This window comes from Ananas comosus, linkage group 25 (genome assembly GCF_001540865.1).
Source record: "Ananas comosus cultivar F153 linkage group 25, ASM154086v1, whole genome shotgun sequence".
NCBI classification, from domain to species: domain Eukaryota; kingdom Viridiplantae; phylum Streptophyta; class Magnoliopsida; order Poales; family Bromeliaceae; genus Ananas; species Ananas comosus.
In genome coordinates, this window is record NC_033645.1 from 48,581 (window position 1) to 75,331 (window position 26,751).

Below are 26,751 nucleotides of genomic sequence, written 5' to 3' on the forward strand. Positions count from 1 at the left end.
AAACACCAAGACTATTTGACTTGACAGGTTGCGACAACAGGCGGCGCAAAATCTAGGCGCCCAGATTTTATGGAAGAAAAGCGGCGCACGCAATCTGGGCTGTCTAGCAAGAAAGTCAGCACGAGATCTGGGCGCCCACAACTTTCTGATGGCCCAAATCCAGAGGAAGCGGCGCGTGTCAGAAAAGCGGTTCCTCGTGTTCTGTGCACCCACAACTTTTGACGGCCCAGAACTTACGAAGTCAAGAAAAGCTGCGCATGTCAGAAAAGCTGTTCCTCGAGATCTGGGCGCCCACAAATTTTTGACGGCCCAAACATACAAAGTCAGGAAAAGTGGCGCACGTGGTCCGACAGGCAGTTGGCGTGCACAAACTTCTGGGCGCCCGGAAATAGTTTTAGGGCGCCCGAAAGTGCAACCGACAGAGGCTGCCCGAGGCTATAAATAGATGGTATTGAGGCCTCTCTCAGCAGCAACTTGATAGTTCATTTGAGCTTAAAAACTTCAGTGATCTTAATACTCTTAGCTCTCAATTCTCTCTCTAAACTTGAGTGAAACTTGTAGTGAGATTTAATCTTGTAAAAAAAAAGAGAGAAAAGCAAAATCTTGAAGCTTGAAAGAAGAAGGAGTTGATGTGAAGGCTTGGTGCTTGCCCGCAAAAGTATCATCTAGTGGAGATCCAACATTCTCGAGTATTGAGAAGTTGGCGGGGACGTAGGCAAAGTGCCGAATCTCGAAACAAATTAATCGTGTGCTTTTCGAATTTGCATTTCTTTTATTTGCATCGGGTTTTTAATTTGCTTGATTATTTGGATTTTTATTTTAGAAACCTAATTCACCCCTCCTCTTAGGTTGCCATTTTGATCCTCAATAATGCATAATTTTTATAGTATATTGTAATATGTTATATTATTTTCATGTTATTTTCACGTAATATATTATATTATTCATAATTTTGTATAAAAATTATGCAATATTTGTATTAACGATGCATATATTGCACTATTTACATAAATATTGCATTATTTGGAAGAGAATGTTGCACTATTTGAGACTATGTTACACTCTTTAAAAGAATGTTGCACTCTTTTCATTGTATTAATGATATTTTATTTTTTTTTTATCTTAATTAAATAAGAATTCTCGTCTCTTGACTCCGAGAAAGGTACATGTAAATTAACCGACTTAGCCCAGTATCATTTCTAAAAATTATTTAACACTTTATTTTAATAGTACAATACATTTAATTTTTAAAAGAAAGGAGTGCAATATAAAAAAATCAGTGCAACATTCCCGTCATAATAGTGTAAGTTTAGTACAAAATGGTGTAGAATACTTGTACCAAATAGTCTCTTAACAAATCTCTCACGTTTAAATATATAAATACATTATTTCTTCTATAGTATAATTAGAAATATATATTATTTGGTCGCGCTAGATACTATAGTTATTGCGTAATTTGAGTATATTAAAAATTGTGCAAAACATTAGATTGTTTTACTACAAATATTATAGCTAGTTGAGAATATAAGTTGCACAAATTTGGAACGATGTTGACTCATCTTAAGGTGTAGTTCCTTCTTTCTTTTTACTTTTATATTTGAAGTTTTATTTGTATGTTATTGGAAATGTTATTTTCCAAAGAAAAATGTAAATTATAATAATGACTTGTCAGCTGTAATTTTTCAAGAAATTAAATATATGTCACTTCCTTATTGCATTTTGAAAGAGGGGTAAGTTTGTGGTCCATCTTTTTGAAAACGGACCGAATCTGTAAAAGACGAAATATGAGGGCCTCGGTTTGCAAAAGCATCAAAACCAGTGGATTTTTATGCAAAAATTGGCCGAATAGCAATAATAAAATACTACAATTTTTTTTTTAAAAAAAATCCTAAGTTAATAGAAGTTATAACTTCACTTAAAAATTATTAATAGTGTGGTGAAAAGAAGCAAAACTATAAATTTTCTTTTTAATACTTCGATGTCCTATAAACTATTATTACTGAATAAACAGCCTTAAATTATTATTTATTTAATTATTAATAGTATACGATTTGAACTAAAATATAACCTGGGCTCTTTTTAAAAACTACCCTAGTATACTTAATAGCATGTAGTAATTTTTTAAACAAACAATGTTTCGTGTGGGCACCAGGATTGCCTTTATCTTTCTATATATATATTACTATAATAGGCAGGACGTGTAATAAACCTGAGGTTAGTAAAATGGGCAAATTGTTCATTGGTTACTAGATAAAACAAACCCAATAACAAATAAAAAAGCAAAATGTTTCTAAAATTTATACATTTTTCTTTCTCTTCTTTCTTTTACAAGCCTAAATTTTCAATAAAGTGTTTTTCTCTTTCTCTTTTCTCTATCCTTCCACCGCTATAGCCCAACTCGGAAGCCCATGCACAATTTACCAAAAGTAACCAGTCATAGTGCCCGCCGTGCTACCTTTCTATTAAATCTGTAATATTGAGAAAGTATATAAAATATTTTTAAATAAAAAATTATTATTTATCATAAATTTTAATTTTAGTTATATATGATGGAATAGTTTAATCTAATATTGTATTCTAATAATTTAATTTTTTTTGACAACGATAAATGAAATGAATAATATGAAGATTGAAGGCCGGAAAGAAGACATATGAAGGCGAAAAAGATTAGATATTCAACTTATAAATTATTTTTGTTTCATATTATAATACCATATTTTCATATAATATTTGTACTTTGAACTATTAGATCATATTCTTGTATCAAATTATAGATAATTGTTCTATAAACAAATTAAACTATTGATACGTATGATTTCAAATTTCAAGCAGTTTGTTAGGACTCGGCTCGCCCAGACTCGAATTAGGCTCGCTCGAGCTCTAACTATATATTTTAATTAGTAAAAAATTGTGCAAACATCTCATTGTTAACACAAATATTATACTATTCGATGAAATATTGCACAATTCGAACGATGTTGAACTCATATTAAATTCTATTCCAATTCTTTCTTTTTATATCATTTTACTTATTTAATCTTTTTATTATGTATGTTAATGACTGAATTATTTTTTCAGAAAAATGAATTTTATAAATAACACATTTCAGCTTGTATTTTTCAAGACAATTAATATAGATACTTCTTTAAATGCATTTTGAAAAGGGTTAATTTGTCATCTTTTTGAAAAACGAACCGAATCTTAAAACGAAATGGAGGCCCGGTTTGTGCAAAAGCTCAAAACCAGTCGGATTTTTTTGCAATTGGCCCAATAGAAAATAAAATAATACCTAATTTTTTTTTTAAAAAAATCCTAAAATTAATAAATGTTATAATATTAAAAATTAATAGTGTTGAAAAAGAGCAACATAAATTCTTTTAATACTTTCGATGCCTAAAACTATTATCTACTGTAATAAAACAGTTAAATATTATTATTTATATATAATTAGATACTATGAACTTATAATAAATAACCTTAGGGTGTGGGGATGTTGGTCTTATTTTTAAAACCCCCTATTACTTAATACATTATATGATTTTAAACAAACATGTTTCTGTTTGGCACCTATCCGAGGATGCCTTCTTTCTTCTTTATAATATATATATATATATATAGCCGGAGTGAATAACCCTGATTATTAAAAATTGGGCAAAATGTTATTGTCTAGTAAAAACAAACCAACTAGACAAAATAAAAAACAAATTTTCTAAATTATACATTTTTATTTTATCTTCTTTCTTTACAGAGACCTAAATTTTTCAATATTTTTTTCATCATTTTCCTTTCTCTACTCTCACCCTAAGTGGCCAACATCGACACCCTCCAAGTTACATCGGGGGGGGCGGGGGGTATAAACAGATAATCCCGCCGTTCCGATACCTTTCTATTAAGTAATTTGAAAGTATATTAAAATCATATTTTTAAAGTAAAAATTATTATTTATATATAAATTTTAAATTTCTAGTTATATATGATTGAAATAGTTTAAATCCTAATCATATCCTATAACATTTATTTTATTTTTTGACCGCATAAAAAAATAATATAATATGAAGATTGAAGGCGGAAGAGAAGACATATGAGTGCTTGAAAAACTTACGATATTACAATCTTATAAATTATTTTTTTTCATAATTTATAATACCAATATTCCATATAATTATTTGTAACTTGAACTGATTAGACATATTATTGTATCAAATAATTATAATTCTAATAACAAATTAGAACTATTATCGTCATGATGTTGAGATAATTCAAGTCAGCTTTGTTAATGACTCGGCTCTGCCGACTCGAATTTAGCTCGCTCGGAGCTCGGCTCGAATTAATTTCAAACCAAGCTTGAGCTTAAATTTAGGCTCAAAATTAATTTCAAGCCGAATTTGAGCTGAGATAAGCTCGCTCAAGCTCGGCTCGTTTCCACCCCTACCCTCCATCTGGTTTGTTATAATTATAATATAATTCGGCCGGAGTGCGGCAAAATTTTTTTAGAGTTCAAAATATAATAAAATTTTAAAACTTTAGTTATATTATCGTCTACTGACTAAACTACAGTTTGGCTCCTACATTACAACTTATCAATTTTAGAAAATAGATACCAATAAGAAGAAATATCAAAGTTGAAAATAAATTTGAAAGAATTCAAAATTCATTATTTTCTTTTTAATATTATTTTTTAAAAAATCCTTAAAAATACTAAAAATAGTAAAGTATTTAGAAAAATTAAAAAAAAGAGACCCAACTCCAACCATCTGCAGAGACTAACTGATCCAACTACAGTTCTCTCCAATATAGAAACCAACTAGAAGAAAATGTCAAAGTTGGAAATGAATTTAAAAGTAGGTAAGAACGCACAAAGCTTATCTAAAATATGAATCATTCTAAATCTGTTATCCAACCTTTCAAAATTTTGGTTTACTATCCGACCTTTCGATTTATTTGATTTGAGTCAGTTACCCGTACTTTGAGTTCTTAAAGCTAATTACTTATTTAAATAAATTTATTGTTGCGATAACTCATTACCTGTAAGGACTGAGATTTTGATAGTGTACCTGAACTCTCTGTTGATAATGTTTTTGTGTGTAATTTAATTACATAAGCACTCGTCAAGTTTCGGAAGAAAACGAGTTAGAACGGAGAAGTTACGCGATCTTTAGTATTCACTTAAGTAAATAGTAACTCCGGTTTTCCGGAGAAGCCGCGAAGTAGTGCTGGCTATTGGCGCGTATTGGACTCCGAACATAGGACTCCAATAGCTCGTTTCGAACGGCTCAACTATTCTAAACCCAATGGCATTGACGGAATTGGGTTCTGATGCACGGTTGTCGAGAAAAAGGGGTTTGATTGAAATTACATGTTTTCATATATGTAGTTATATGGTGAAAACAAAGAGGGATGGTTTTATCACAAATCGAGAACCAATCGGACGAAGTAAGATGCTAGATTCGATGCCCCAGTCGTGCTGAACGTGCTGGTGCGATCCATTCAGAAATCTGACGGACGGATCTTCAGGAATCACGAAAAGTCCGCTATGGGGTCAAATTGGCAAAATGGTTAAATCGCGAAAAGACCTAATATTTTATGCACCGTCTCGCGAGATTTTGAACGTTGAGGGACTTATAAGCATAATGCACATGCTGGCAGGGGGCTTAGCTGAAATATTACTGGAATAGGGGGGTGTTCCGCAACATTACACTATATATAAATAGTGTTCTAGGGTTCAACCATAGAACCCTAACACTAATTCGCATTCCCAGCTGATCTTATCCACCCAAGCCGCACTATAGTCCTCTGCCCTGCCCGTGCTCACGCTCCGGCCGCCAGTGATCACCTCCGGCTGCCGGAAAAGCCACCCCGGCCTCCCCTCAACTTCTCTTTCTAACCACCTTGCCACCAGCTCGATTGTTGTGCTCGGGGAGGCATCAAAACCCGAGCTTCAACATCCCCTGGCTGAGACCCATTTTCGGCATCTTCCCCGCCGACTCCGGCCATCCCCGTGCCCTGCCGGAGCCCCGCGAGCTCCCTGCGGCCACTGCCGTCAGCCCAGGCCGAGCTTGGGTGACCTCGGTCTTGGCGCTCCGCCGTCGCCCCCCATCGGCCTCGCCGCCCTCCGGTGACCTCCGGCAACCTCCTGCTTGCCGCCCCGCCGTCCCCGCACGCTGCCGGCCGCCGCTCAGATCCCCTGCAGCCGCCCAGACCCCGTGCGGGCCAAGGCCGATTCCTCCCGGCTCCCAAGCTCCGCCGCCGCCCACCGACGGGAGCACCACCTTCCCCTCGGCCTCCGGCGTCCAACCGTCGCTGCCCTGAGCTCCTCCGGTCACCGCGCGGCTGCCGTGGACGTAGAACCCGAGAACTAGCTAAGGGTTTTGATCTCCTCTGCCGCGCCACCGGCCGCCTCCCACCGCCGGCCTGAGGGTTCCCCGGACCCCACCTACCGACCGCACCCTCCCCTGGCTGGGCCGCCCGCCGTCCGGCCGGCGGCGACCAACCCTAGCTCTCCCTGACTCCGGTATGCTGTTTTTATGTTCCAGCACATAGTCTGACGTTTCCGGTCACCTTTTCGGTGATCCGATAAGTCTCCTTCACCTCGGGAAGTGAGCACGATGATCTAAGACTCGTGCTGAACATCGTGTTCACCTCCGGCAGGGTTAAAGATGTCCTGGTTTGTGTATTAGATGCGACCTTAGTGCTGTGCACGCTGTTTTGCTGATTTCTGCGTCGCTCGTGCGCACGCCACAGTGGCCGGCAGTGCTCCGAAAGGTGAGCACGGCCTCCGGCACGCTGATACCTGTCAACAGGTGTCTCGGCTTAGCCGATTGACCTATGGTTTGCGTGTACTGACCATAAAAGCCCCGAAATCGCATGGAACAATGTGATTTTGGGTAATCGGGAGGGCTTTTATGCAATTTGGGTTGTTGCGGCTACTGTTGGCAGCATGGATGAGCTAAGGGTGACCTCTGGATTGATTGTCCAAGGCCCCAACCTTTGCGAGGATCAAAAAGTGATTTTCGGTACGTTTCTCGGCAAAATCCACCGACGGAACGCGGGTTCAGTTTGGAATTCTTCCGACGGTGCTTTGTGATGATTTGCTATGTCGCTGAGCCTTGTTGGCTGGTCACTCGCGTCATTTCAAGGGTTCAGAAATGACGGGTGAGCGACGGTGGGTTCCGGTGTCGAAATAGACACTTTCGGGAGCCCGGATCCTAACGATTATCCGACGATAATTGTTTGGAGGCGAGATTTTGTGTTTGCTACCAGGACACACAAATATTAGTGTTTGATGGCAGCGGGTGACTCGTAGCACAAGTCGGTGCATTTCGGGACAATTCGTGAGTCCCGGCGGAGTCCCGGTGCGATTTTCGGGACTTCCGACGTGTTACGGTAGTTGGTTTTGGGGAAACCGATCTCCGTGGGTTTGTTTGTGGGTGATGGATTTAATGGTTATTAGTTGTGGGTTAGACACTAACCCGGTGGACCTTTCTTAGGTCCAGTTGACATTCTTTCGCTGTCAGGAGACAGGTGCGACATTCGTAAAGGTGGGTACTTCGATCCGAAGTCGGTACAGTGGTGCACGCTCGGTGATATCCTTCTATTCCTGTTCTCCTGTTATTACTATTGCGTAGTATAGTATATTGAGCCTTGCACCCCTATTGTTTACATCTTACTCTACTCGCTGTTTGCATGATTAGTATCCTGAGTAGAAGTAGAGTAGTTATACCATGTTTCCTTGTTGCTCTACTTAGCTATTCTACATATCCTGTATCATGTTTAGAGTAGAGCGGTTTCGTGATTTCTTGTGAGATCGGTGACCTAGTCGGTCGGTTCCTTGACTTCTGTCGTTCGATGACCTATGAGGTCGGTGTACCCTGAGGGGTAGGATTGTCGGTTTGTGGCTGACGATAGTTCCAGATTATATTGATATACTCTTGAGACCTATTGGTCAGTTCTTGCATTTATAGTTTAGTTGACCCATTGAGTAGTATTTGCATATCTTTGAGAGGATGTTGAGTTGTTCCATCCTAGTTGACCTGAGTGGTCGGTTCTTGTACTTCCTTACAGTTGGATGACCTTTTGGTCGGTTAGCCCCGAGGGGCGGTGATTGTCGGCTGGTTGCCGACGGTTGGCTATTGATCATATCCGCATTGATCGCCACAGCTCGAGTGCATTTCACGTACACCAGCGGGTTGATCCCCCGCAGGAGGGTGTTCTTTTCCGGAAAAGTGGTCGTACATCCGACCCGTGAGCCCAGCGGTGTTCTCTTTGTGTTAGGGTTACATGCCAGGTGTGAGCAGGTAGTGGCTTTTGCTTGAGGTCCTTAGACCGATACGGCGGTTTAGATTGGGTACTTTTGGACTTCTCGTCCGGTTGACGCATATAGCTATAGTAGCGGTTGTTGCATATATACTTACAGTTCTTTCTTTACAGTTGTCTTACTACTATAGTTTTGATATCCTTGTATGCTTGCAGTTGTACATTACAGTAGTGGTAGTTGTGCTTTTATATATATATCTCATTCGTTCATTATCGTTGCTACTGTATTTCACTTACCCATACTGTTGTTTATCTCTTCCTGATCCGGTGAGTACTCCTTACCTTATTTGGCTTGCGGTACCCACTAGGAGGGGAGACATGTTTACATGTTCTCACCTCTCCCACCATTTTTCAGGTATTACGGGCGGTGAGGGTTGAGACGAGACGTGAGACACGTTCGTAGCAGTCGATAGAGCTTCCGACCCGGTTTGTTGGTTTAGTTACTACCTTCTTTACTTCTGTTGATATATCTTAGACATATGGTTTAGTTGGTTTTGTTTACTTTGATATATATACACATGGTTTTGTGAAATTAAATAAAACACTCGTGGCTTTCATGTAAAATATTGGAAATGGTTTTCTACCCCTCGTGGTAGCGTTTAAAGAAAAAGGTTCCCGTGTGGGAAATAGATTTAAAAAAGGTTTTCGTGGATTTATGATTAAACTCTAAATGAAAATCTGTTGTGAATGGTGTATGAATGTATAAATGATTAAATGTTGTATATTCATTTGTTGTTGTTGTATCCTGGTTATATGTCTTGTACTTGTGCGATGCCGTGCAAATACAGTGGAGACTCTGTCCGTGAGAACAGTGGACTCTCTGTATTTGTGGTGGATCTGGCATACCATGGGGGTTAGGTTTTCAAAAAAAAAAAAAAAAAATTTGGACGCTTCCGCTATGCATTTAAACTAAAAAGGACCCCGGGGCGTGACATTATCCTTTTTTTATAACATTTTATTTTATTAGACGGGAAGTCGGTTAAAGAGAATCCGACTATAAAATGACATCCCACTTTTCTGAAAAGAAAAAAGAGATATGATCAATCTTTTTTTAACTAAATAATCAAACAAATTCAGTTTTTAAAAGTTTCATTTTTTTATACTTTACTTTTCATCAATCAAACATGTCCCCCAAAAAAATTCTAAGATCATAATCTTTTATCTTATATTATTTTGAAAAAAAATATTAAAAAAATTATAAAAAGTATGAAAAAAAGCCAGAACCTAACACAGTCCACAAGGAAACTCACTTATCCAAGTCCACTCCTCCCTACTTCCAAGTCAACCCCCCCTCTCCTCTTTCACTTCACTTCTCCTCCTCCTCCTCCTCCTCTCCACCACAACCAACCCACTTCCAAAATACAACACTGACAACAACAAAAGCTACAAACCACAAAAAGAAGTTATAAAAGACCAGCTACAAATAAAAGAACCCAACACCTGCAAGAGTAAAATCAAGGAATAGCAGATGATAAGAAAACGATTCAAACTTTTTTTAAGGCCCCAAATAAATTACCATTACTTTTTGAGTTTGAATTGAACCGACAATCTCCTGGATAAATCAGCCATCCCCACTGCCCAATAACAACACACAACAACAGATCTTGGGCTCTCTTAATTACTCCTCTATTACTACTACGACTACTACTACTACTAATACTAATTCTAATATTACTATTATTGCTGCTGCTGCTGCTGCTGCTACTACTAGTGCTTTTTTTAGGGGAAGAAATGGCTTTGGCTTCTGCTTTTCAGAACACTATTTTTGTCCTCCTCCTGCTGCAGCTTCTGCTTCTTGGGACATCTTCTGGCAGTAATGTAAGGTTATCTCACTGCCCATTTTCTGATTTTCTGTACTGATGTTATGTAATGCTTAAACATGGGGTTTTGCTGTTGTTGTCGTTGTTGTTGTTGTTGTTGTTCTCATGGTTAGGTGTACATTGTGTACATGGGGGAGAAACCCCAGATGCAGCCACACCTTGTTCATGAACTCCACCATGGGATCCTCACCAGTGTGCTTGGGAGGTCTCTCTTAATTTCCTTTTTCAGTTTTGCCTGTTAAATCACTTTGTTTAATCTGCAAGATTGACAGTAACTGTTCCTTTGAATTTAGCCACACAAATTTGCTGCAATAAAGGCTTATTATTTTGCTGTTTCTAGTGAAGAAGAGGCGAAAACATCAATTCTTTATAGCTACAAGCATGGGTTCTCAGGATTTGCTGCTGTGCTCTCGGAATCTCAGGCGGCCCGCCTTGTCGGTGTGTATTTGGAGGATGACAAGTTGATTTGAATTGTTCTTGTTCTTCTTCTCTTTTTTTTTTCTGGGTATCATTGTTTCTGAGAATTATTTATTTTCATTTTGTTGCATAATGAATTAATTCAGACTGGCCCGGAGTTGTTCGGGTTGTCCCGAACCGGATTCTTGAATTGCACACCACCAGGAGTTGGGATTTTCTGCATCTGAGTCCAGAACCCTCAAATGGGCTCCTCTCATTGAGTAGATTCGGCGAGAGGTCGATTATTGGTGTGTTGGATACTGGTGAGTCTAATGTTTTAATGATTCATCATAAAAATTGTAGGTTGGAGCTTCATATTTGTTGAAGTTTGCCTATGTACTTTCATTCAAAGGAATATGGCCAGAATCCGAAAGCTTTAAAGATGATGGCATGGGAGAAGTTCCGCCACGGTGGAGAGGGAAATGCGTCGAAGGCGAGAAGTTTCGTGCTTCAAACTGCAATAGGTTGGCGACTTTCATCCTCACACCTGCTTCGTCGACAAAGCAGAATATGATATTCTTCATTTATTTAGGACTATCTCTTGATGTCAGTTGTATCTCTCTTAGTTTGTCAAGCTATATATATGTCGCATATCACCTTTTCGACTCATATTTTTAGAAAGATTTTTTGTCCGAGCTCTATCATATAGTATTCTTCGCTTATAAATCGACAAATATTATTATCTTACTGAACATTCTAAACAAAGCCTAAGGATTTCTTTCAGATTCGAAGTAAATTTACTCGCCATTTCAATTGCTCTAAGAGTCGCGATATTTCTTTTCTTGGGTTTCATTCAACTACTAGTCGATTAACAATGTTACTGCATGAGGTGTTGTCCTACTAAATATCCTACTACATTTGACCAAATGATGTATGAGTCTCAATACTGAGGTCTCCTATTTCATTGCCCTCTAATTAGATTACCCTTTTCCTAGAGAGTCTTGCTTGCTTATGTCGAAAAATGTGAAACTCAAACCGTCCGAGAACTTGCAATTATCACGGTGGTAACTTGAAAGCTTCATGGTAGGTTTCTTTCCGCAGGAAAATAATCGGAGCACGGTGGTACATCAAAGGATATGAAGCTGAAAACGGTAAACTAAACACGAGTGAAGTGTTTGAATTCCTGTCTCCCCGCGATGCTGTCGGTCACGGCACGCACACGTCATCGACTGCCGCCGGTGCCTTAGTGGCCAACGCAAGCTTCAATGGGCTTGCTCAAGGCTTAGCGAGAGGAGGAGCTTCACGGGCCCGACTTGCTATCTATAAAGTATGCTGGGCCACAGGAGACTGCAGCTCTGCAGACATTCTCGCCGCTTTCGACGATGCCATACATGATGGCGTGGATGTTCTATCAGTTTCTTTGGGCCAAGCGCCACCTCTCCCTACTTATGTCGAGGATGTTTTGGCGATCGGCTCCTTTCATGCCGTGGGCAGAGGAATTTCTGTTGTTTGTTCTGCAGGGAATTCCGGGCCGTACTCGCAGACAGTGATCAATACTGCTCCGTGGATTATAACTGTCGCAGCAAGCACGATTGACCGGACTTTCATTTCGAGGATCACCCTCGGGAATAACAGTACTTTTGTGGTAAGTTTTCAACTTCTTATTTCTTGTTTCATGTTTGTTTTGTTTTATGTTTGTTTAGCACTGGACATATGTGTTCTAAATTCAGGGTCAAACCCTATACCCTGGAAAGCATCATAAGAGGAACTACCAAATTGTTAATGCCGAAGATATCGCCTCCAGTGATACAGAAGATAGTGATGCAAGGTAACATTTTTTCCTCGCCACAGTCCCAATTTAATCGAAATCGGGGTGAAATATCCTTCTATTCAAGTTAATGCCCTCGCAGAAGTTGCAATACAGGATCTCTTAATGCTACTCTAGCAAGAGGAAAAATTGTACTTTGTTTCCAAACACGGGGCCAAAGGGTGGCTTCTGTTGCGGCAGACACAGTCAGAAAAGCACTCGGTGTCGGCGTCATCTTCGCTCAGTTCATGACGAAGGATATTGCATCTTCATATGATATTCCGTGCATCCAAGTAGACCTTGAAACCGGAAGTACCATACTAAATTACATCGGCGACACAAGGTACATGTATATACGTGTCCTTCGAACTTCGAAGTCCTTTGTTTTCTAATTTGGTACAAATTTGGTTTTGGAGAGTAAAGCAGCAATCTTCTCCTGACACTTTTCCGCAGAAAACCGGTTGTGAAATTTAGCTCTGCAAAGACAATTCTTGGAAAACTGATTGCTCCTGAAGTGGCATACTTCTCGTCTCGAGGCCCGAGTTCGTTGTCCCCCTCTGTACTGAAGGTAATTCTCCGTAAGTTTCATTTACGTATCGGTCGGAAGTGATAAGGCCACGATTTTTGCTATTAAAGTAATGTCGGCTTTTCTGTGGTTAACTCATGGATACACTCTGCAGCCTGACATTGCTGCACCTGGTGTGAACATTTTGGCAGCATGGCCCCCAGCTTCCATGTTATCTCCCACTAGCAGGCCGGTTAATTTCAGGATTGATTCAGGAACGTCGATGTCGTGCCCGCACATCTCAGCTGTTGTAGCGCTTCTCAAATCGATCCATCCTGATTGGAGCCCCGCCGCGATTAAATCCGCGTTGGTCACAACAGGTCTGCTGCAGTAAAATCTACTGCCTCAATCTTACTTAGTTCATTGATTCGAAAAGGGTTATATACACAAGTAGCTCCAAACTAGTTCCCTGGCTATCTGAAATTGCACAATAACCATTTCAAGCCTATCATAAATAAAATGAGATCGATTTCTCTCACTACTTGATTCTGAAATTGCTTTCATTTCTTCGACAGCTAACGCATATGACGAATATGGCCTCAGTATAGTAGCTGAAGGTGCTCCTTACAAGCAAGCCGACGCATTCGATCACGGAGGTGGCCACGTAGACCCAAACAAGGCTTTAGATCCTGGTCTAGTTTACGACACGGGTGTTTCCGATTACATCCGTTTTCTTTGCTCCATGGGATACAATAACTCCGCTATAAGCTCAATGACGCAGCACAACAAAGCGTGCAAAAGCTCCCGTCAATCGCAGAAGGACTTGAATCTCCCTTCCATATCCATTCCTGAACTAAGAAAGACCCTGACAGTATCAAGAACAGTTACAAATGTAGGTCCGGTTAATGCGGTGTATCGAGCTCGCGTAGAAGCTCCGAAAGGAGTACATGTAAATGTCGAGCCCAAAGTCTTGTTGTTCAACATGACTGCGAAGAAGTTGTCATTCAAGGTAACTTTTCGGACGAAGCTAGACGTGCGAGGGCGGTATGTGTTCGGAAGTTTGTCGTGGGAGGATGGAGTTCATTCGGTGATGATTCCGTTGGCGGTTCGGACGGTGATCGACGACTTCTACACGGTTGCATGATGGAAACATGATCATGATTCCAGTGGAAATCAACTTCTTGTTCCTCTTTCCTTATTTTGTTTTCCCTTTAAAATTTAAACGCCATTTGTGCACATCATATGTTTTGTTCTCCGAAATCTTGTTATTGTCACTAGTTGACTCACATTGTAATGACATTCTCATATGATTTCTCGTTCGCCGATTTTATATTTGTTAAATCTTATTCAAATCTGAAATAATAGAGGATTTTAAACAATATCTAACTGATTCAAAGGTTCTTAAAGAAAGAAAAAGTTTTTCATAAATAATTGTGCATGAAACTCATAATTTAGTGTTCAGAATCTTAAGCTATTATTCAACAAAAAGTAGCTCATGATTTGAGAGGATTTGTTTGAGATAACTAATTACTTCATCCAAGATAATGGGATCAATAATTTCATCAAAGATAATGCGAATCAATTCTAAGTTTGTTGCTTTGTTTGTTCATTTATTTAGTATCATAAATGTGGGTGCTTAACTAATGGGACCAATTCTTTACTTATTACTTTCAAATTTTTCTTTATTATTCATTAGTAACAGATGCTAAATCCACAAAGATGCTCTTTCTTTAAGTTGTGTTGATTAAAGTGTTGGATCCACTACTGTTTTGGCTCTGACACTTGCTGCTGCTATGGTAGCTGCAGGTTTTTTTTTTTTTTTTTTTTTTTTTTTTTTTTTTTTTTTTAATAAAGCTAGGTTTTTTTTTTTCCTTTTGTTTTTCAATAGTCATGGCATATATTAAGAACTGATAAAAATGTACAAAGCTTCCTTGAACTACGGACCATTTTGATTCGACTTTTTAATTTTTAAAATTTTAATTTTACTGTCAAATCTTTCAATTTATTTGATTTGAATCAGTCAACAGCACTTTGACTTCAAAATTTAAGCTAATTACTTACTCTAATAAATTTATAGTTGCAAGAATTGTATGGAATGTGCTAACTAAATTGTTAAAGATAGACAATATATTTAAATTTTAGAAGTCAAAGTGTTGTTTATTGATTCAAATCAAATAAATTGAAAGGTTGAATATGAAAGGTTGGATAGTTAAATCAAAATGGTCGACGGTTCAGGTAATTCTATATGTCTTTACTTAAAAAGTTTTATTTGTTTAACTGATATCACAAAGACTACTTCTCGAAGCTACTTTAACCTTTGTGGAAGACACGTTAAAAGCTGCGAGATTACCGACCAACAGGGAACCATTGCGTGCATATCTGATGCAATATAAAGGCAATCCACGATGCTTGCTCTGTGGAAATTGGAGCAATCCCTTCTTTTGCTAATGCATCCCAGAGAAACTTTTGATATCTTCTTAGATTTAGCGTCCATCATCAAAACTTTGCACCTTCGGAGTTATCACTCAGATTCACTAATCTCCGAAGCTCGGACATGGGGCTATAGACTTTTACAGAGAGATTCAAATATTTCAGTTTTGAATGGACTTCGAGATTCTCTAAAAATGTTGAAATTGCGGATCGCTTCAGCAAAAGTTTTCCTTTTGGTCTTCAGTTGATGAGTTTATTCAGTCTGTACCACGATTAATTGAATAAAATCGCCTTCAGGCGTGATTTCCCTCAAAAAAAGGTTATTCACACATAATCGAAGGCCAAATGGCCCCTAATCTATTTTGCGACTATCGGTTTGGGGTCCAGTTCTCTAATCATTAAGTAGCACATAATCTGATCATAATTTTTTTTTTTATTTTTTAAAAAAATTGTCTGGTCATAGATTTAGATCCAGAACTTTTAATTGGTTTTTTATCTTCAAGATAAGCTAATGGTTTAACTAACGGACTTATTTTACTCTGTTAAGTAATTGAAGCGTTTACAAAGTGCTTATTGAGTAGAATTATTTGAGTAGAACTATTCAAGGAAGCAGTAATAACTTTTTTTACATTTTCTCTATGCCAAGAAGCTTCAAATAGACAACAAGAAGTTTAGCAATCTATGGCTTCGTTTGGGGTTGTAGGGCGATTGCATTACGTGTCGTGAGAAAGTACGATAGAAAAATATTCTGTTTGTTTCCGTACGTAATATTGCGTTTCGCATATTGCGATGAGTCGGTTATGATATATTTTCCGCGGTCCCACCGAAAAATACAGAAGCATATCCCTATATGTTTTTTTTCTAACTTTATTTTATCTAATAGTGTTAGATAGAGCTCAATACCAAATTAAGTTTAAGTCAATATTTGGACAAAACTAAAATAGACCTATGCCAAAACAAACTACCTAGTGATAATTATCTGCAATACAAAAATTTTCTTTTTTCTTTTAATTGCAACCTAAAGTTTAATTCTAATCTATTACAACTTTGGTAGTCTAAATTTTTCAGAGGAACAAATATTATATCCGAAGAAGAATGATTTTTTTTTTTTTAGAGAGAGGTAGCATGATACCCGCTTAGTTCATTTTTTCAAAATTTTTTTTTTTAAAAAAAGAACAAATAGAAAGGTGTTAACATATATTTCTGAATATCTTAAGTATTAGATCAGTTTTTTTGGATAATATAGTATTAAAGATAATTCTAAACCCCTTCATTCTGTAAGGTCATAGATTGAATTGGCACCTTCAATATTTAACGAGATAAATTTTCGCAGATCTTACCTACTAATTCTACATGTCTTTTCTATCCAACAGATACACGAGTGAAAATATCAATATATATATTTATAAATCAGTTTCCTAGCATATCAATCTTTTGGGTAATAGAAGCAACCCAAGGATAATGAATTAATGCCTTTTTTTGTATGTAGTTGTAGACATCTTTCATACTCAACCAACTACTGCATCATTTCAATAGACGAGATGTGCTAATCAAAATATTCTCAATGAAACAGAGAAACGAGTTTTGGAGCAGATTCTGCTGTGCAGAGTATTTCAACCCTTCCTAAAGTTTGGTTTTGAATATGGCCTGTTTGAGTGGAAAGAATTTGAAGAGAAAAAGAAATGGAGAGATCTCTGAATTTGTCAACAAGCCAAGGCCAAGCAAAAGAGTGAGGAAGGACTCTCAATTTACAACAACATCATCATCATCATCATCATCATCATCATCATCGACGATAACAACAAAGTATAGGATCCAAAAGGTCCTAAGATTAAGCCCAGAACCCGACACTCTACAACTAAGGTGTTACTGAGGATTTAAATGTCGAAATTAGAAACTACAGTTCAAGTACACTAACTTGATTCTGTACAGAAATTTCTGGTCATAACAGAAGGGTAAAAGTTTGCACTGCGCACTACTAGCTTCGCTCTACGGCTGTTCTTGGCGAGTCTAGAAAGATGTTAAAATACTTCAGCAATTTTGGTCGCTGGTACACGATCCCGTCTTTCAACGTATCCGTAAGGAAACCATCCAGCTTTACCTTTGCATTCTCCTTCGGCCCAGCCATTATTCGCCACCTGTATGGAGCATTCAGCATCTCAAATTAGGGTTTTTGAGAGGAAATAACATGCAGGGAAACAGTGAACAAGGTTATCCCAAGTTACAAAGAAATCAATGTCAAAACATCAAAGACATATCTAATTAAAAAAAACGTAGAATAATGTAAAGAGATGCAAACTAGAAAACATACTACAATTCAGTAGAATCAGAATAAAATGACTTAGACTGTTAGAGAAACATAGCGAACATCATCAGATATCTCTTGGTATTAATCTCAATAATCAAGCTAATAGTTTTCACCAAGGGACTCTAGAACATCATTTAGAATACGAGCCAAAGTAGCCTAGAGCGTCGTTTAGAGATCAAGATATTATGATTATTTGTTCCCTGGGCTGCTCATTTTCTAATTGTCTTCTAAGTTCTAAGATTTTATTTCAAATTATTCTGCAAATCCCAAAACCCAAAAAAGGGCACATTTAAGTTTAGAATGCCGACCCATTTAAGATTAGGCACAACAGCAGAAACAAGGATCAAACATAAGCAATTCAATATCTATTTAAGTTCAAAATAACCATCTGCCTTCTTTGTTGGTCCTTATCAGAAATCTTAACCAATGGAAAATTATGGCGTCCCCTAATTACAGCTCCTTGCTTTTTGTTGAGGATTGACTTATTTCATAAAGTCCGACTACTATACTCTTATGAGTATGATCATTTTCGTACTCATAAGTTGTTTTCGATAATAGAACTTCCGAATCGACGATCCATATCGTAAACATGATTTAGAACATTTAAAACTTTTAGATATCAAATTTTATAATTTTTCGACATCATTTACCTTACAATCAAAAAATATCAAAATGAACTTACAATAACCGGTAGGAATACTTGCTAGTTTAACGGTATAAAAAATCGAAATTGATTGAATTTTTGAAAAAAATCTATTCACTATCTAGATAAAGATCAATAACTTCGATCTTAAATTGAAGGATCCGATCATTCTTTTTTAGGATGTTGTTCGATTTTGATGGTTCATTTTATGCCTGCTGGATTGCTTTATTATAATTTTGAAAAATCACAAAATTCATTTTCTAGTAATTTTAAATGCTTTAGATCATATTTAACGGTGTGAATCGTCGATTGGGAAGCTCCATCATTGAAAACAATTTATAAGCACAAAGGGCACAATACTCAATAGATTATAGCAGCCTTACTCTATTTCATGATACTTCTCAAACAATAGAGTATAGTTCTGAATACCTAAGGAGAGGGAAATTAACAATCAAAGCTAATGATGGATGTTAAATTATACGAAAAAACTATTTTTCTCCAAAAGCTTAAGCTGTTAGAGAATATTTTATATTCAACACTGCCCCTCGCGCTTGGCTCGAAACTTTTGAATAAGCCCAAGACGAGAAATTAAATAATGCTAGAAGCCTGATAGGACTCGAACTTAAGATTCTCTACTCTAATATCATGTTAAATTATATAAAACAACTGTTTTTCTCCAAAAGTTTAAGTTGTTAGATAACAATGTTTTTATATTTTTACATTCAATAGTGGACAAATGTGCTACGGGAATAAAGGTTGTCAGAAACAAACTACCTTTCTTACAACAACAAAGTCCCCAACCGACAGGTCCAACTCAACATCTGACTCAGCCTGATATGCATGCACAACCTTCATAATGCAATTAAGTAAAAGAGTTACGAAAAAGACCATCGAAACAGAACCAACCATCAAAGAATTGGTTCTAGTCCAACATTTCATTACACATCCAAAAATTAAAAGCTATATTGAGTACCTCCGCCAGAAAATATCCCACAGAATCTCCTGATCCATTAACTGTTTGGGAAGAATATATGCCATTGGCGTCTTCATATGAAGGAGGAGGTGGCACAGGATCTTCAATTACTGGGCTTGGAGTGGCTTCAATTCGCTGCCTCTCTGATACCATCTGTCCATCAAAGCTTTAAGTGAAAATGAATGGAGAAGGACAAAAGTGCTTATTATGAAAAACACCTCACTGAGACCAATATTAGCTCTTGCTTTTGCAAACCAAAAAACATAGATGTGCCACTTGCCTCTTCTTCAAGCTGATCAAGCATTTCAAGGATTTTCTGATGATAAGTGCGCTCTAATTCAACCTTCAATTAGGAGAATACCATTTATCAGCTTTTTTTTGTGCCAAAGCATTATTAGCGACATGAGAAATGTTAAAAGAAAAAAATGACATTTTGAAAAGTGGGGAATAAACCATACCATTGCAATAAGACGCTGTAAGGTTAATCTTTGTTGTTGAGCTTCTACAGCAGTCATTGCTACTATGGCTTCTTTACCAAGCACTGTCATGTTCGACTTCAAGTCTTGCAACTTTGATTCAGCTGCTTCCAACTTCAAATTGTTATCAATATTACCAGCGTCTTCTCTCCCTTTGATTTGGCGTTTTGAAACTTCAATAGCCTGAAAAGTGTGTGCCATTTATAAAGTGGAGAATCTATCAGCTGATGACAATAAGGGTTTGTTTGGTTCACCTATTTTAGACTCGGGAATGGGAACGGGATTGACTCATTCCGATAGAAGTGGTTTGTTTTATAGGAACCGGATTCTGATTCTCATTCCACTCTAGAATGGGAATAGCTTAATCCATTTATGGCACAATCTAACTTTGAATTCTCAATTGACCCACGTAAGAGTAAGCGAATTAAAACCCTCTCTCACAAACACCTCTCCCTTGTCCTTCATCACTCTCCTCTCCCTTAATCAAAACACTCTCCCAAAATCCTATTGAGTCCTAATTGTCCATTCCGATTTCCATTCCAATAATGAACCAAGCATTTTTTGGATGATTCGTAATTCCATTTTTAATTCCAATGCAATCCAATTCTCTTTCCCATTCCTATTCCAATCATGAACCAAATATAAAATATTATCATCAAAACCATGTATAGCAAACTGAATGTGGCAACAGGAGCAATAAAACAGTACAATGAAATAAAGGGACTTTTACATAATATATCCCTGACAAATCATCTTTACACGTACATCCCCTTAAATCTATATTTTCAACCCCTTAATAATGCAGTTTGCTCTTAAGTAGGAGTCATCTAATTCACGGGAGATGTTGGTTTTGCATCATAAAAAGTTTTCAAGAGAGGCATTTTTTTATAAAAAGATTACAAAGGTAGGGTTTACTTTCGCCGGGCAGTAGAGTGTACTACTGTTAGAAGTTGTTTGAGTTGTACTATTTGGAAAAGCATAAATAGCTTTTTTATCAAAAGCAAGAGCTAATTTGGAAAAGCGTAAAAAGCATAAATATCCCTAGTTTTTAGGAATTTATGCTATATAAAGATATCCTAAAAATCTATCTAAAATCACTAAAATCTCATCTCTACTTCACACCACAACAGAAGCTCTACTCTTGTTTGCTAATAACGCTCTATTAAAGATGACTGCAACTATAAGCAGAAGATAGCAAAATGGGTACTATATGTGTAAGGAATTAAGTTTTTGAAGGTTATATTTGAAAATTCAGATTTTGCAATGATGAATATGGTATATATTGTTACGACAAACGCACAAACAGAAACAAAAATGGCAACCAGGAAATAAACAAACCACAAACAGAAATAGAAGAATACACAGATTTACGTGAAAAACCCTTTGCAGGGAAAAAACTACGGGTGAGGGAGGAGAGAACTTCACTATCAAAACGAAAAAGGGAATACAATGTTGTGATAATACAACCGACCACGATCTCACATCTCTAGGGCAAAAATGAAAAGGAAACTCTACGGGCTAGGGCCAATAGGCCCGAGCCCTGCGCTACCCACCACAGACTTTCATTTTTCCTTCACAAATTTATTTTCCAATTTGGTCGCACCGTGAAACTGTCGGCGAGTCGAAAACCCGAACTTGAGTCGATTATCAATTTCGAGTCACATCTAACATATATGATTTCAGAGGGTATATCTAACGTAGAATATAATTGTCCACATAGATATTAGCATATAGTGTTACCTGAGCTTCAGCTTCTTGACGCATTTTGTCATACCGTTGAGCAAGGTGGCGAGCATCCTCCAATGGGGTACCTACTACCATTGCTCTTAATGGCTCTGCGACCTGACAAGTCAAGAATTTTGATACTATCTGATCAGCTCATTATCATACAAGCAAATCAAGATTTGTGAAATTCAAATGAGCCAACTAGTTTACCATCACCTGTTTATAGTTTAGAAAATGAAAAAGAAAAAAAAAGAAAAGGAAAAAAGTGGTATTAAGAGTATGACGAAATAGTGACTGTTTACAAAAACATCGATAGACCCAAATCGGCATGACCATAGAATATTCTATTAGGAAACTTCTATGTTGCACAGATATGGGTACAAGGATACGGATATGATGATACAGCAAGTCCCAAAAATTCTAGAATTCGATATGCAGGGGATACTTGAATAAAATATTATTTTAAATTTATTTAAACATATGTTGACTATATATAATAATATATTGAGAACAATCAGGATACCTGAGGTATATTTAAGAGATATATGCATCAGCTTGTACAAATATTCTAACTTTGTTCATCGAAAAAGATAATTAATCATAAGGAATGATAATTCAAAGACTATTAACCAACTATCATCTAGCTTGACCAAATGATAACAATAGATATTTAGTTGCACAAACAAAATTAGCCATTCATCATATATGTATGTTTTCAAATATCATTAGGTTCTATTATATAAAACATTGACAAAAAAAAAATGCTAAAACTTTCATAAAAATAGGAAAAAAAATCATTCTCTATGGCCCTTCTTGGTTGACACTAGATAGGTCACACTAGATGGGTCAATTAGATTAAAAAAGTAAAAGTTAAACCTTAAAGGCCTAAACTATAACTTAATATTGTGTGGGGACGGTGAGAGAGAGTGCCTTCCACCGTCCAAGCAAAAAGATAGAAAAATGAAGAATTGAAGAGAGATTGACAGTTTTTCCTACTGTTTTCCTTATTTTCAGTGGATTAGGATGTGGATTTGAAACCGACCGTCCTTAGAGCAAGTGGCAAAGGGCTTGGTGGTTGGTACCCGAGGTCCCAAGTTCGAATTCTAGTTGATTCACATTTCTAGCTAAGTTTATTTCTAAATGAAATAAACGAAGCGGGTAGCGTGCTACCTATTTCTCAAAAAAAAAAAAAAAATGGATGTGGATTTGAACAAAAAATTTTTGGTTCCGATCATTTTAGACCAGAAAAAAATCTAGCCGCATCCCCGATACCCCGGCCATATCCTCCTGTATCACCCCCATTTCTGAGCTGTATCCTGTGTTTTTTTTTTTTTCACTTCTTAAAAAAATTCCGGATACTCCAATCCCCTATTGGACATATCGAGCGCGTATCGAGCGCATATCCATATGCGATATGTATCCGATACACAAACAGCACGTAAATTGAAGTATCTGCGCTTCATAGGGAACCTTATATCAGAAGATATTAAGACCAATGCACTTAAGTAAACTTGACAAACTAATAAACTGAACAAGGATAAGACAGAGGGCGCAGTACGCCTGTGCAACATAGATTACATATTTACAACAAGGAAAATGCATAAATCTAGGACTAGCTAGGTAGCGAACTGCTTAGCACACTCGAAGTTCTGATAAACAAAAATTATATAATTCTAGGTTGCAACTTGCAAGACATAATATGCTAAATTTATATCCGCATAGACGTGCTGCATAGAATTTTTAATGTTCACAAACTCCAGACAGCACAGTAGCTCAGCCAAGATATATTAGTAAATCAGTTCAATCATCCTTCCAATCTAGAACACTAGTATAATCTTTGAGGTTCTCGTCGAAGGCAACATTCACAAAACATAGCTTTCCAACCATGAAAAGGAGTGTGTGTATATATATATATATAGCTCCCAGCAGCCACCGAAGAAAATGTACATGGCCTCCTTTCCATGGGCGCCCAAATTACTTACACTCAACAAGTCATTATTCATGACAAGGGCTATTAACAAGAACCCAAACACATAAAAGTAGGAGTTGACTCTAGAGCCAAAGAGTTATTAAGGAGTATATCAAAAGTGAAACAAGAGGGCAACTAATTTGCATGCTTTAGATTCCCAAAAGTAACATCAGCAATATAACCAAAGCTCATTTAAAAGAAGAAATGAACAATCAACTGCACAGAAAGAAAAAAAACACACCTGGGTGCTGAGAGCTTTCAATAAGTCCCCACGTTCCTTTTCCATCTGGGCACGAGCACGCCCAAAGGTTAGTGCAGCTTTTGATAACGTACTTACATTTGTACAGCTGTCCTCGGCACCGTACTTCTTGCTATCTTCTGATAGTTTTGTGCCTGAGGAAGGTATCTATAATCTTTATGTACATGACAAAATAAAGAGTGAGAAAAAAAGAACTAGGGCTATACAGATACCAAGTTCAACTTGTTTGGATCCTGTGACTATAAAACCTTCCACACCGCGAACAATATCTCTTTGAAAATGCTGAAAGAAACACTAGAGTTAGACACACAGAAACTGGTCGAATAGATTTGTCATAAGATGGCTAACCTTTCCTGAGCGGGTTGATATGTAAAGCTTCTCTAGTTTCTGATGCTGCTGAAGTTCCGCCTCATCGCTAAACACATAATCAAAACTTGCATATCCACCATTTCCAAATTGCTTGAGAACAGCCTATCATGATTTTCACAAAATGATCACAATGCCCAAGAAAATATGAAAAGATAAACCATATTCATTCACTTGAAGATCATATGGCTTATTCATTTATTCATAGAAATAATACAAGATGAAGCCTAAAACCTAAAAAGCAATCACTCTACTTATCTACCATAATTACTTTGAAGCATCTGGATAGCTACTCACTTCATAACTACTTTATGCTACTTCTCTTGAATCGCGCTTCCATAACTCCATCATATGCTATCATAACTCCAATTTTGCTTCATCATATTTATGCATCTAAAAATGGTACAAACGTCTCTCTATGATGTATCAAAAAACATGAGAAACTTTCAAAAGCACTCCCAACCGTATAGTGCATCTGCAGTTTACTATCCTATGGCTTAAACTCTAAGATTTTGTACTCGTGGTTTCCGTTTTATCTTTCAACAAGTAGTGGTAATTTAAAAGGAGCAAAGTGCATATTTTATAAAGCATGTGGCGGTACTAGCTAAAATGTAACACTTTACCACCCTGCGTGTTGCACTTTACCGTCACCATCATGTGATTTATAAAATTTATCACTTTGCTACTTTTTTATGACAGTTCCTTGGGGAAAACTAAAGAAACTTACTTTTTATTTTGGGTCACTTTAATTTGGTCTCTTGTGGTTTAGCGCACTTTCACTTTGCCACTATGTAGTTTTCGCAGGGTTCTAATGACTACCGTTGTAACAAAGTGATACTTTCTTACAAACCACATAACGGTACATAATGGTACAATACAACAGTTCACTATCCTATGATATACAGTTTACTATCCCGTGGTTTGCAAAAAATATCACTTTGCTACTCTGTTTAATGAGAGAACCGTACGGTGAAACTAAAATAAAACCATGGAATAGTTAACTGCAACCATTCAAGCCACGGGGTGGTCCTCTGGCAAAGTGAAAATAAGCTAAACCTCAAAAGTAGAGATGTCAACGGGTCGGATTCGAGACGAATTTTCAAAAAACACAAAGCTGAACCCGACTACCAAACCCGAAACCCGAACCCGAATCCCAATCCGACGGATTTTAAAAATCCATACCCAAACCCGAATCCGACTAAAAATTCGAAACCCGAACTCAAGCCCGAACCCGAAAATCCAAACCCGAAACAATTATTTCTCTTTACAATATTTCAAAATATATTACATTAAATCTAAATTTTTAAAATACAAATTTAAATATAACATCAAACATTTCTATATATATATTATATACAATGTAAAATAATTTCAGGTTCGAGTTCAGGTCGGATAGAATAAAAATCCATACCCGAATCCAAATCCGTCGGGTTTTCGTTTTTAATATACATATGCGAAACTATATCTGGTTAGCATCGGGTAAATCCACTCCGTTCGGATCCGGATAAAATTTTGGGTACCTATATCCATTGATCCCTACTCACAAGGACAAATTGAACGTTTACCCTTATTGTTTTTCCTTTGTTTTTTTTTTTTTTTTTTTGCCTGCTATTTCTCTCGATCCAAATGAAGCATAAAAAGAAAAATTACAGAGGAGCAAAATGTTACACTTTGAACCCCAGAATTGAAATTTGAAAATGCGCTATACCGCGGAAGCAACTTTCAAAGTTTTCTCTTTCTATAAAAAACAAAAAAAAAAATAGAAAAAAAAAACATAGGATAATTTATTAGCTTGCGAATCCCATTTTTTGAAAAAAAAAAAAGAAAAGAAAAACTCAACCACCGATTCGAAGTCAAAATACCCAGCATTGTCCTCAATTGCTAGATCAAAAACGTAGGGGGGCAAAAAAAACAAAAAAAAAAAACAAAAACCAACAAATTGCTCTTAGCATAGCAATGCAAATGCTTAAAGAGAGAGAGAGAGAGAGAGAGAGAGAGAGAGAGAGAGAGGGGTTGGGAACCTGCTGTTGCTTGGCGACTTGCTCTCTTAGCTTGGTAGCTTGCTTTCTTATGGCGTCCATTTTTGGGGTTTTTTTTTTTTTTGGGTTTTTGGGGTGCGGATTTCGGGTTTTGTGGGGAGGATGGAGAAGCCGGCGCCGACTGCGGACTCGGGTCCGACAGTCCGACAAATCGGGGTGAGGGGGTTGCTTTCGGACAGGGGGAGGAAAAAATTAAAAAAAAAAAACAAAAAAAAATTGAAATTGTAATAAAGTATACCTACACTCGAATGGAGTCATTCCTTCTTCTTCTAGGTTTACTTTACTGTCGAGCCCTATCCGATGCTATTAAATAAAATAAAATTAAAATAAATATATATAAAAATATATTATAATCGGCTTATCGTGATATGCGGAATATAAAATTATATATAAAAATAAATAAATATTTTTCATCGTATTTTCTCATTGTATGTAACGTAATTTTCCTGCAATCCCAAATGAAATCTTAGTCTTATTAATTTTTTTTTTTTTTTTTTGGTTAGAGAAAGGTAACGCGCTGCTCACTTTATTTATTTTTTTAGAAATAGATTTAGCTGAAAATATGAAGCAATTAGGTTTCGAATTTAAGACTTCGGGCATCAACCATTAAGTCCTTTGCTACTTGTGCTAGGGACAGTCAGTGTTTTATTAATTGTTTTAAAATAATAACGTACAGAATTTATTTAGATTATAAACTATTTTGAATTAACTATTCAATCTTT

General features: G+C 37.1%; 3 protein-coding genes across 5 annotated transcripts; 1 reads left to right on the plus strand and 2 right to left on the minus strand.

The window, feature by feature from the left end:
- On the minus strand, positions 5,925–6,538 carry LOC109703478 (heterogeneous nuclear ribonucleoprotein A1, A2/B1 homolog). Its single transcript, XM_020224082.1, has 2 exons — positions 6,447–6,538; positions 5,925–6,330 (listed from the first exon to the last, which is right to left on the minus strand). The coding sequence occupies exons 1-2, from the start codon at positions 6,536–6,538 to the stop codon at positions 5,925–5,927; spliced, it is 498 nt and encodes a 165-aa protein (XP_020079671.1).
- LOC109703668 (subtilisin-like protease SBT3.6) lies at positions 9,593–14,182 on the plus strand. Of its 2 annotated transcripts, none has more exons than XM_020224379.1 (11): positions 9,593–10,131; positions 10,247–10,338; positions 10,474–10,571; positions 10,697–10,852; positions 10,942–11,053; positions 11,631–12,174; positions 12,260–12,357; positions 12,440–12,679; positions 12,790–12,904; positions 13,017–13,221; positions 13,417–14,182. In XM_020224379.1, the coding sequence occupies exons 1-11, from the start codon at positions 10,045–10,047 to the stop codon at positions 13,983–13,985; spliced, it is 2,316 nt and encodes a 771-aa protein (XP_020079968.1). In that variant the 5' UTR covers positions 9,593–10,044; the 3' UTR covers positions 13,986–14,182. The 2 variants fall into 2 exon arrangements, with proteins under 2 accessions (XP_020079968.1, XP_020079969.1); XM_020224380.1 differs by having other exon boundaries at positions 10,083–10,136.
- On the minus strand, positions 17,002–26,195 carry LOC109728930 (SH3 domain-containing protein 2-like). Of its 2 annotated transcripts, XM_020259480.1 has the most exons (10): positions 26,012–26,189; positions 23,973–24,095; positions 23,837–23,906; positions 23,607–23,758; positions 21,412–21,513; positions 19,654–19,854; positions 19,476–19,538; positions 19,196–19,348; positions 18,997–19,071; positions 17,002–17,409 (listed from the first exon to the last, which is right to left on the minus strand). In XM_020259480.1, the coding sequence occupies exons 1-10, from the start codon at positions 26,069–26,071 to the stop codon at positions 17,293–17,295; spliced, it is 1,116 nt and encodes a 371-aa protein (XP_020115069.1). In that variant the 5' UTR covers positions 26,072–26,189; the 3' UTR covers positions 17,002–17,292. The 2 variants fall into 2 exon arrangements, with proteins under 2 accessions (XP_020115069.1, XP_020115070.1); XM_020259481.1 differs by lacking the exon at positions 18,997–19,071 and having other exon boundaries at positions 26,012–26,195.

Excerpts from the sequence above, each read along its gene's own strand:
- LOC109703668 (XM_020224379.1), top strand. The coding sequence starts at position 10,045 with ATGGCTTTGGCTTCTGCTTTTCAGAACACTATTTTTGTCCTCCTCCTG. Across the intron at positions 12,905-13,016 it reads TGTCCCCCTCTGTACTGAAG|CCTGACATTGCTGCACCTGG; the intron begins GTAATTCTCCGT and ends TACACTCTGCAG. Across the intron at positions 13,222-13,416 it reads ATCCGCGTTGGTCACAACAG|CTAACGCATATGACGAATAT; the intron begins GTCTGCTGCAGT and ends TTTCTTCGACAG.
- LOC109728930 (XM_020259480.1), bottom strand. The coding sequence starts at position 26,071 with ATGGACGCCATAAGAAAGCAAGCTACCAAGCTAAGAGAGCAAGTCGCC. Across the intron at positions 19,349-19,475 it reads TTGATCAGCTTGAAGAAGAG|ATGGTATCAGAGAGGCAGCG; the intron begins GCAAGTGGCACA and ends TTTGATGGACAG. Across the intron at positions 19,072-19,195 it reads TGGGATATTTTCTGGCGGAG|GTTGTGCATGCATATCAGGC; the intron begins GTACTCAATATA and ends TGCATTATGAAG.
- LOC109703478 (XM_020224082.1), bottom strand. The coding sequence starts at position 6,538 with ATGTGCTGGAACATAAAAACAGCATACCGGAGTCAGGGAGAGCTAGGG. Across the intron at positions 6,331-6,446 it reads GGCGGCCCAGCCAGGGGAGG|CCGCGCGGTGACCGGAGGAG; the intron begins GTGCGGTCGGTA and ends CGTCCACGGCAG.